At 48.5% G+C, this 10,391-nt stretch overlaps 1 protein-coding gene across 1 annotated transcript in view; it reads left to right on the forward strand.

Moving 5' to 3' along the window:
* The window catches only part of PTCD2 (pentatricopeptide repeat domain 2), a gene marked incomplete at its 5' end in the record, with an annotated part of 37,689 nt that extends 27,882 nt beyond the window's left edge, over window positions 1-9,807 (forward strand). The window contains 2 exons of the mRNA XM_062211943.1: window positions 676-789; window positions 7,614-9,807. Coding sequence (XP_062067927.1) covers window positions 676-789; window positions 7,614-7,838 — 339 coding nt within the window. The remainder of the gene's footprint in view (window positions 1-675; window positions 790-7,613) is intronic.
* Between the last annotated feature and the right edge of the window lie 584 nt (window positions 9,808-10,391).

Consider the following 10,391-nt stretch of genomic DNA (forward strand, 5'->3'; position numbering starts at 1 on the left):
CAGATGAGGAAATTGCAAGTCAGAGATTCAGGGGCCGGTGCCGTGGCTCAGCGGTTAAAGCCACGGCCCACAGCACCGGCATCTCACGTGGGCACCGGTTCTAGTCCCGGCTGCCTCACTTCCACTCCAGCTCCATGCTAATGACCTGGGAAAACAGTGGAAGATGGCCCAAGTACTTGGGCCCTGCACCCATGTGGGAGACCTGGAAGAAGCTCCTGGCCCAGCCCTGGCTATTGCAGCCATTTGAGGAACAGATGGAAGATAACCCTCTCCCTCCCCCCTCTTCCCCTCCCCCTCCCCCCTCCCCCTCCCCCTCCTCTGTCTCTCCCTCTCCTCTGTCTCTCCCTCTCCTCTGTCTCTCTTTAACTCTGCCTTTCAAATAAATAAATCTTTTGAAAAAAAGATTCAGTACCTGGCCCGGGTCACATACTGGTGGTCGCCAGTGTCAGGATGTCAGCAGGGTTCGAGGTGGCGCCATCTTGGTTGACTAGTGGAAAGCCGATTGTGACTGGTGGCCATTGTTCAGAGCCGTCTGCACGTGGGCAGGCACGCGAAGATGGGTGACCGCTCCAAAGCAGGGAGGGTGTGTGGCGCTGCAGGCTTCTCTGACCAGCGGCGTTGCTCAGCACTGAAATACTGGCTCAGCCTTGGCTTTGCGTGTTTCTTTGTATTCAGATTTTGATCCACATCCAGTCAAATGCGTTGGAAGCCCTAATGAAGATACTAACAGAGGCTGCACAAGGCAGTTCATCGAGATTTGTGAGAAGACACGAGTTCTCAGAGGAGCTGGTGAGTATTCGTGGTGCTGCAGAAACGCTGACAGTCAATGTCTCGGCCGCAAAGCCGCCTGCTTAGAGACAGCCCCGGCGGCAGCCTCGCTGTCGTCCTGGCTCAGGACTTCTCTCTGCAGGTGCAGGGATTTTCTTCTCAGAAACACCGGGACAACTTACTCTTTTTCCCATGCTGTTTACTTTTGCTTTCTGGGTGACAAGTTTATGCCTTTTTCCCCTCCCATCAGTACCTTCTTATGTCAGCTGATGACTGTGCTTGCTGTTTCAGAGAGAAAACAGAAGTAATGAGATGAGGCCGGCGCCGTGGCTCATTAGGCTAATCCTCAGCCTGCGGCGCCGGCACACCGGGTTCTAGTCCCGGTCGGGGCGCCGGATTCTGTCCCGATTGCTCCTCTTCCAGTCCAGCTCTCTGCTGTGGCCCGGGAGTGCAGTGGAGGATGGCCCAAGTCCTTGGACCCTGCACCCACATGGGAGACCAGGAGGAAGTGCCTGGCTCCTGGCTTCGGATCGGTGCAGCCGGCTGTAGCAGCCATTTGGGGGGTGAACCAACAGAAAAGGAAGACCTTTCTCTCTGTCTCTCTGTCTAACTCTGCCTGTCAAAAAAAAAAAAAAAATCAGACGAGAAAGTGCCGCAGTAACAGTGTGGGCCCTACGCCTGCATACCAGTGAGTGAGCACACAGCTCTCCAGCCAGGATCACCAGCTGTGCATGAGGTCTTGTCCCTTCTGTCCCACTCCAATCCAGCGGCTGTCTCACTCTTGTTTTTTTAATTGGTGAGATTATTTTTTTGGTGAGATAATTTATACATACACACACATACATATTAATTTGTGTGAGAGGCAGAGAGAGATGAACAGAGATCTCCCCAGGCTGAAGCTGGGAGCTAGGACCTCCATCCAGGTCTCCTGTATTGGTGGCAGGGACCCAAGAACTTGAGCCATCCCCTGGTACCTTCCAGGGTCGGGGGGGGGGGGGGGGGGGGGCCGGGAAGCACATTGGCAGAAGCTAGAATCAAGAACCTGAAGTAGAACTTGAACCCAGAACTCTCATATGGATTGTGGTGGTTCCAAGCAGCGGGTTAACCACTAGGCCAAATGCCCTCCCCTCCCTCTGTTTTTTTGTTTGTTTGTCTTAAAGATTATTTATTTATTTATTTGAAAGAGTTACACAGAGAGAGAAGGAGAGGCAGAGAGAGAGAGAGGTCTTCCATCCGCTGATACACTCCCCAGTTGGCCACAATGGCTGGAGCTGCGCCAATCTGAAGCCAGCAGCCAGGAGCTTATTCCAGGTCTCCCACAGAGGTGCAGGGGCCCCAGGACTTGGGCCATCTTCTACTGCTTTCCTAGGCCATAGCAGAGAGCTGGATCGGAAGTGGAACAGCCAGGACTTGAACTGGCGCCCATGTGAGATGCCGGTGCTTAACCTGCTGCACCACAGCACCGACCCCGCCCTCTCTCTTTTTTGAAGATCATCAGCATCCTCTTCCTTGTGGATCATTCCCATCAGCAAGCAGTTGGGCATCATATCTCTCATTAAAATAAAGAATTATCCCCTGCAAATGAGAACACATACATGTGTTTATGTAGGAAGACTCAGTCTCATAGTCAGCTGTTGGCAAGCCAACATGACAATATAATGCAAGTCTTCAGAAAGCTTGTGGATAAGAGAATGAAAGGGAAGTTTGTTTTATTGCAAGTTTTTGAAGTCTGTGCATAGTTTTTTCCTAGAACAGATTTTCTGTAACTTTTTGAATATCCCTCACGTGATCTCAACAAAAGTACCATTTTTTGTTTTTTTCTGTCAAGTTTAGTTGAAATAACATACAGCAAGAATAGCTAGGCAAACCCTACAAAAGGAGAGCAAGAAGAGGTGGTAGGCCTACTGGTCTGTAAGCTGTGATTCAGACTGTGGCCTGGCCCAGCTGGCAGCTGATGGGAAAGAATCCACAGCCCAGAGAGAGACCGACTGCACATGCGGAGTTAGTGTGGCCTAGAGGCGACATCTCTGCTCCCCTGGAATGGCTGGACTCTTCCAAGAAGAGCCAGGACAAAAGCTGAATGTTGTGTTTGTTGTTATTGCAGAAACCAGGACTCATGGGTAAGATATTTCAGTTTCGAAAGTGAAACTGCATAAGTACTAGATAAAAGCATCAGTGAATTTTTTTATATCCTGAGAATGAAAAAACTTGTCTCAGTTAAAAATCCAAATTCACAAAAGAAAGGTTTGAAAATTTGGTTATTATATAAAGATTTTACAAAGCTGTTTTTGACATATTGAAGATACCATAAAGTCAAAAACTGAATAAGCTTGATGAAAGGACTTCGATTTTTAATCACATGGACAAAGAGCTAACTAATGCTGATATGTGAAGAGCTGTTTTTGAAAATTGTAAGATAAAAATCAATAACCCTTTAAAGTTCTTTCCTTTAGAAAAATAGGTAAGAGATATGGACAGAGTTCACTTGAAAAGAATTGCGAACGGCCTTTAATCATTTGAAAAGATTCTTGACCTTACTTACTTGAAGGGAATTGCAAAATAAAATGACTCTGTGATGTTTCTCTTCCCTTGGGTGAGGGGAAGTTTGAAAGTTGGAGAACTCAGTCTTGGTGAGGCTCTGAGGGCACGGACATTAGCAGCTCATGGGGACTGGGGCAAACACCACGTGGTTTCTTCTCTGAAGTTGATCAGAAAAAACTCCCAAGCAAGAATAGCTAGGAAGAGCCCAGGAAAGAAGAGACGCACAAGGTGGTAGGCCTAGCACTTTGAAAGCTCCTGTAGTTCCAGCTGTGGCTTGGGGATGGCGTCTGGTGGCGTCCATCACAATTACAGATAACTTGCCCCTGACTTAGTACTCCCACTTCGTGGAGTATATATCCCAAAGAAACACTAGCAAAAATATAAGAAGTTGTATGTACAAGGCTATTGGAATATGTAGCAAAGAAACGCTAGGAAAAATAAAAGTTGTATGTGCAAGGCTGTGCGTTGCAGGCCAGTTTGTAATTGCACAGGATTGGAAACAACCCAGATTCCCATCTGTAGCAGCCTAGTTGAATAAACTGGATGTGGCCATCCAAAGGACTGCTCAGCAACTCTGAGAAGAAATGGGGAATGGCTGCAACCTATTAGTGGATCACTATATACGCTGATTACTTCTGTAGGTTAGTGAAAAATGCTGCAGGCAAATCAGCATAGTGTACGTCAGAGGATGGATATATATATATATATATAGTTTTAGATTTTTTAAAATAACAGATGGAAATATCAAAACTTAATCAAAACAGCTCTGAAAGAGGGTGAGGGATGGAAACACAGCTTTTCAGAGCATACAGTCTGCACTCCAAATCCGTGGATTCCACATGCACAAATTCAACTCGCCAAGGGCTGAAAATATTAAAAATAAGAACTGTACCCATAGTAAAAGCTATTGATTTAACATTTACATTATACTTGGCATCAAAGAGGATCTAGAAATGACTTAAGAGTACAGGAGTCTGTATGCAGGTTCTGTGCAAACGTTACCCCATTTCTCATAAGGGACTTCAGCATGTGTAAATTATGGTATCCAAGGGGATCCTGGACCCAGTCTCCCTTGGCTACCAAGGACCAATTATACCTTGTTAGTGTATTTCACTTTGCAGCCATGTAAATGCCCTGTAAAATTATAAGATATTTAAGTAAAAGTGGAGAGAAAAATGCAATTCCTAAAAATTGAAAGCAAACAGAAACAGAGGAAGCCATGCGTCATACTGATGGCTTCGCTACACAAGGGGGCACAATTGCAGGCCATCTGAAATACAGTAATTAGTGCATCCCTGTCAGCGTGTAACTTAAGGGGAAAGAACCATCGAGAAATTGCAGATTGGTGACAGTCATCCTGTTAGTAACACTCGGTGGTTGTCCGGCGGTCCTCCCTGCCTGTCTCCCTCCTTCCTGTGCTTTCCTAATCCTGGCTCAGGCTGGCGGCTGAGGTGGCCGCATTGGGACTGGCAGGTGAGTGGCTGCCTTCTCCAGCCACACTGGTGTCTTCCCAGTCCTGTCCCATGTCTTGCCCAGCAGCTTCTTCCTGACTGTACATGATTCACTGAAAGCTAACATCTGTCGGAGGTCTCAGCTCTCTGTAGGTTGTGACCCATCCAGGCCACTTCTGAGTAAGTTTAGAAAGTAGAGGAACTGGAGCTAGGAACAGACTGATGTGTGCAGGGGTCTGTGCGTGTCCATGTCTGTGCACACACATGTGCAGTGCTGGCTTGGCGTCAGTGATGCTCTTCATTCCATAGACTTGGTCTGTCAACATTTTGTCACCTGTGTATAAAGCAAACAAGGCCCACACTGAAAACCTGAAAGAAGACTCTAGCCCTCTAGTCCAGGGTGTACCCTGGCTACCGTGATACACTCAGGGGGCTGCCTGGTGAGAAACGCTTGTTCTAAATATGTGTGGAAGGGGTGGGGGTTGGGGGAGGGCAGTGTTGTGGTGCAGCAGGTTAAGCCGCCACTTGCCGTGCCAGCATCCCATGTTGGAGTGCAGGTTCGAGAACCCAGCCGCTCCACTTCTGACCCAGCTCCCTGCTGATGCACCTGGGAGAACACTGGGAGATACTCCAGGTAATTAGGCCCCACCACCCACGTGGGAGACCAGAGTGGAGTTCATGGCTCCTGGCTCCAGCACAGTCCCTGGCCAGTGCAGCTATTTATGGGGGAGTGAACCAGGAGACAAAAGATGCTCGCTCGCCTTCCCTCCCTCCCTCCCTCTCTTTCTCTCTTTTCCTCTCCCTCTCTTTTCCTCTCCCTCTCCTTTGGTCACTCTGCCTTTCAAATATAAATCTTCAAATGTGTGTGTGTGGGATTACATGTGAGTGCCTCTCTTGTAAACTTCTGCATTTTTTGAATACTGCATTTAGTATTTATAACCAGTCACTAAAAAGACATGATGTGTGGAGATAAAACAACTTAGGTGCTGTGATACCAGCAGAGGAGCATTGAAAAGAAATGTTGCATTTCTATAATAATATTAAGAAGCCACTCAAACATGAGCTGTTCCTTCATTGATTTCTTTTTTTAAAACTAAATAAATTTAGTGCAATCCCCTTTCTGCTAAAATTAAAAGATGGCTGTAATGACACCATTTACTATTTCCATAGCATTATGGCCGATGTAATACACACAGATCAACGTACCTTCAGCATGGCGTGTTTGCTTGGAAGCCCTGGGCTGCATATTGAGTCATTTCACCTTGAGCACGAGGGCACAGGGCAAGAGAAGCTGTTCTTTTTAAAGAACACTAAGAAGTGCTTTTAAGCTGCTTGCCTGAGGGTTCAGTCAGGAGCTCCTCTTTGACAGGAAGATGTGCAGGTGCACTTAGTGTTAGGATATATTTAGAAGATGATCAAAGGATTTGTTAGGAAGCTTGAGCCTCTTATTTAAATTTAGGCTTGTTAGTGAGGGTTGCACCAAGTGAAATGTTGATTTTGTTCATAAAATAGCTGTAGAGTCTAATTTCAAGCGCAGCTATTTTTGTAGAACGAAGTACCGTTCCTACACTTGTGACTGTGCCCTTTATACCTCTCATCTAGACCTCTCCTCCACGGCCCAGACTCGTACCCGGGCACTTCAGAAAGTACATGGAAATGGAATTAAGAGATAAGTTTATTTTGGTGCAAAAAAAAAAAAAAAAAAAGTGAAGTCCACGTATTTAAGGAGGTCTTCAAAAAAGTTCATGAAAAACACATATTATGAGAAAACTGGATTTCAGAAAATTTTTGTGCTGAAAATATTTTAATTCCATTTGCCCTCAACCCCTCCTCCTCCTCCTGTTTTATTTGAAAGGCAGAGTTAACAGAGAGATCTTCCATCTGCTGGTTCACTCCCCAAAAGGCTGCAGTGGCCAGCCAGAGCTGGGCTGGTCCCAAGCCAGGAGCTTCTTCTGGTTCTTCCACGTGGGTGCAGGGGCCCAAGGACTTGGGCCATCCTCCACTGCTCTCCCAGGCACATTAACTACAGGGAGCTGGATGGGAAGTAAAGCAACTGGGATTCAAACCGGCACCCGTCTGGGTTGTCGATGTGACAGGCAGTGGCTTCACCCGCTATGCCACAGCGCCGGCCCCTCCATGAACTTGTTCAAGTGCCCTCCTGTATCAGCAGCCCTCTTGACAAAGCCACTTAGATGTTCCCAGGGATCTCGGGCTTCTCCGAAATGGAGCTCTTGGTTTTCCCGTCCAGCTCCGCCCCTCGGGAAGCACAGCACCTGTCTTCAAGCCGCTGAAGTCTGCTCCTTGTCCTTTACCCCTTCAGCAGCAAGGCCGTTTGGTTTACCCTCCAGAAAGCATTTCACCTGCATCCACCCCACCACGTCCCAGTCTCGCCGCCGGCTTTCCTCCTCGGGAGTAGTCTCCACCGCCCTGTGTGCCCTAACTCGGCTCTGTACTGCCCGTTAAACCCAGCTCCGGTCGGGTCCCACCTGAGACCTCTGACGGCTTTTACGATGATTCCCAGCAGTCTCTTCAGGAGCTGACTGCGAAGCCCTGGGTGCTGCCCTCGGCCCTCCTGCTGCTGTGACCATTCCATGGCCCCAGGTGGGTTCCATTGGTAGCTGACTGTCCCTGGCGTGTTTCACTGGATACCCAGTGCCGTTTGAAACCCTTCCGAAGATACGAGGTGTGACTTTGCTGCACCAGACCTGACTGGTGTGCCAGTCATCCCCATGCGAGTCCCGGGGTTCAGGTGTGCACTCTGCGTTTCCACAGAGCGCTGTCTGCTTCCTAGAGGATCCAGAGAACAGGGGAAAACTCGCTGAGCTACAGTCATCTGCTCTTGCTTTCTTCCAGCTGGCCAAAGTGAGAGAGAAGGTGAAGGCTGTGCCTGCCCTCGTGGCCAGATTCGATGACATCTACAGGAAGCTGCACGTGAATGGCCAGGTCACCACTTACAGCCTGGATGCCCTGCTCTGCCACACCCCCAGGGACAGGAAGTCCCTCGTGCCACCCTTAAGCAAGAGGACAGTCAGCCGGCGGACCTTGCAGCCACTCAACCGGTCCCTGCTGGCGGAGTAGCCCTCATTTGAGACGGCCTCTGAACCTGGAAGGTCTGCTTCTGGTGAATGATGGGCTCCCCTGAGAAGCCCTCGTCCCACCTCTGTGGACACTGTGCCAACACATCATCTCCCCGCTGCACCCCCAGGCCCACTGAGTGCTGGCACGCTCATCAGACATCGTGCCATGGCCCTGCTGGGGAGATCCAGGTTCAGACAAAGAAAGAAGCTTCACCCGTGCAACCTGCTGGGGCTCCAGTCCGTACCAGGGTGGGACCCAGTCAGTACCACCAGGACTGAATTTCACTCTCAGTGTGGTCACCTCTGACTGATTTTTCAAGGGAGGAGTTACTTGCAGGTTATATATACCCTAGCTGAACTGAGATGTGAAGCCTGTCCTACCAGGTTGGGAAATAGCCCACACTTGTTCATGCCATCATCTCTCCATAACCCTAAAAAAGGTACTTGGGCCCTCGTTTTCCCATCTGCAAAACAGTAGCTCCAGTGTGTGTTTGCATATTGGTTTAAAGTTTTTATTCAACATTGAAGTAGGGTCACATTTCCTCAAAAGAGACAAAGAGGATCCTAGGGCAGGCACTTGGTGCAGTGGTAGAGTCGCCACCTGGGATGCCTGCATCGCATATCGGAGTGCCTGGTTCAGGTCCTGTGCACTCGGCTTCCCATCCGGCTGCCTGCTGATGGACACCCTGGGAGGCGGCAGGTCATGGCTCAAGTGCTTGGGACCCTGCCACTCACCTGGGAGACCCAGATTTCTATTCCAGGCTCCTGACTCTGTCCTGGCCCAGCCTTCCTGTGGTGGGTATTTGGGGAGTGAACCAGCAGATGGAAGATCTTTCTTCCTCTCTGCCTTTTCAGTAAATATTAATAATAAAATAATAACAACAATAAAACCAGGTTCCTGAGCAAACTTCTTGAGAGCATGATTGTTTTTGTTTTCTCAGCAGCACAAACAAAACTGGAATTTAGATTTTAGAGCTGATGTGTAAGCCAAACTTAAGTGATCACTATTGTGGTCAAAGTGGGCCATGTGGTTTTCAAACTAAGCCCCAATAAAATCCACATAATGTTTAGTTTTCCATGTAGATCATAAACATTTGGTCCAATTGTTCCTCTCTTAATGACTCGTTTTGCTCTTTGATTTTTTTTAACGTGAAAGTGTCGTGAGAGCAGGCCAGAACCCTTCCAATCTAGGATCTGTTGAGCGATGCCCCTGGTGAACGCAGCGGAGCTCACGGCCACCTCTCCTCAGTGCCGCCTTTGTCGCTCATTCTGCAGCAAGAACTACTCAGAGTCAGAAATGTTGGACTGGAAGGAATCTTAGGAGCTCCCTGATTAACTCACTGTGTGGCCCTGGCCCACTTCAGTGTTTTTAGCTATGTTACAAGACACATCTAGGCAGTGAAGAAATTCACCAGGGGGAGCAGAGCTGGGTTTATCAAGCTCACTACAAGGACACAGGAGGTCAAGCAGGGCAGGTAGGGACAAGCCGCTGCTCTGACATGGGCTTTGTTCTGTGGGGCATGCCCGTGATGGTGGTCCCTTTTCAGTTAGGGTGCCTGTTGCCATCTGCTTGCAAGGGAGCCAAATGCTGTCAGTTACAATATGGACTGCAGTCCAGGAAGAAGCATGCCTGTAGCTGCAGTATTTCCTGAGAATGTTTTCTGTGGCCCGAGACACTTTCCCGTGTAGGTGATTTGCATCTCTGGGTGCAGCTAGAAGGCCTGTATCCCCCTTTATCTTTTGGGACTCCACCAAGTGCCTGGGACCACCATCCATAGCTTGACGAAAGCACCTAACTCTGAGGCTTAGCGTGAGGATAAAACGGCCTGGTCAATGCGAGGCTGCCTGGGCCTGGCACACAGGAAGCATCCGGTGTTATGCTGCCCTTAGTGGGCAGCATTCAGACCTGGTCTGTAGTGGAGGAATTCGCCACGACAGAACAGTTCCTCCTCTCAAAACAAAAACAAAACCACCAAGAGTCTATTTCACTTGCACTCTGAACCATTAGCCCAGTTTTAAAAATCGACCTTCATGGAATCTTAATTGCTTCTCCATGTGCCTGGTGTTTTGCAAGAAAACAAAAGGAAAAGGGCAATTGGATTTGTCCACCTTCAAAGGCGCAGGGGAAACAGGGCATGCTTCCTGTTCTTGCTTATCTTCCCCTACTTTCACAAAGCATTCAAAGGGCCCTAGTACCTGGGCCCTGGGCCCTGGTTGGTAGCTAATAACTGCGTTAGCAAAACATAAGTGCAACTTTGCGTGAGCAATAAATAGCAAGGGCCTTCCCCACCCCCACTCCCTGAGCCGTAGCACCTGATACCCAACTGCAAAAACAACACCTGTTCACCTGTTCCCAGAGGCGCTGTACTATGACTGATACATGGAGTATTCACCCCAAATATTAGACATTCCAAAGTGTAAAGAAACCATCAAAGAAGAAGTGCTCAAAAGAAGATATGGTGGGTATCTCATTCTATAAAGTTTGGTGATTTACTTGAGAAATAGTTTTTCTCGGTGATCTGTAATTTACCTAAAGCATCTGCTTACTTTGCGA

This window comes from Lepus europaeus, chromosome 15 (genome assembly GCF_033115175.1).
Source record: "Lepus europaeus isolate LE1 chromosome 15, mLepTim1.pri, whole genome shotgun sequence".
Lineage (NCBI taxonomy): Eukaryota > Metazoa > Chordata > Mammalia > Lagomorpha > Leporidae > Lepus > Lepus europaeus.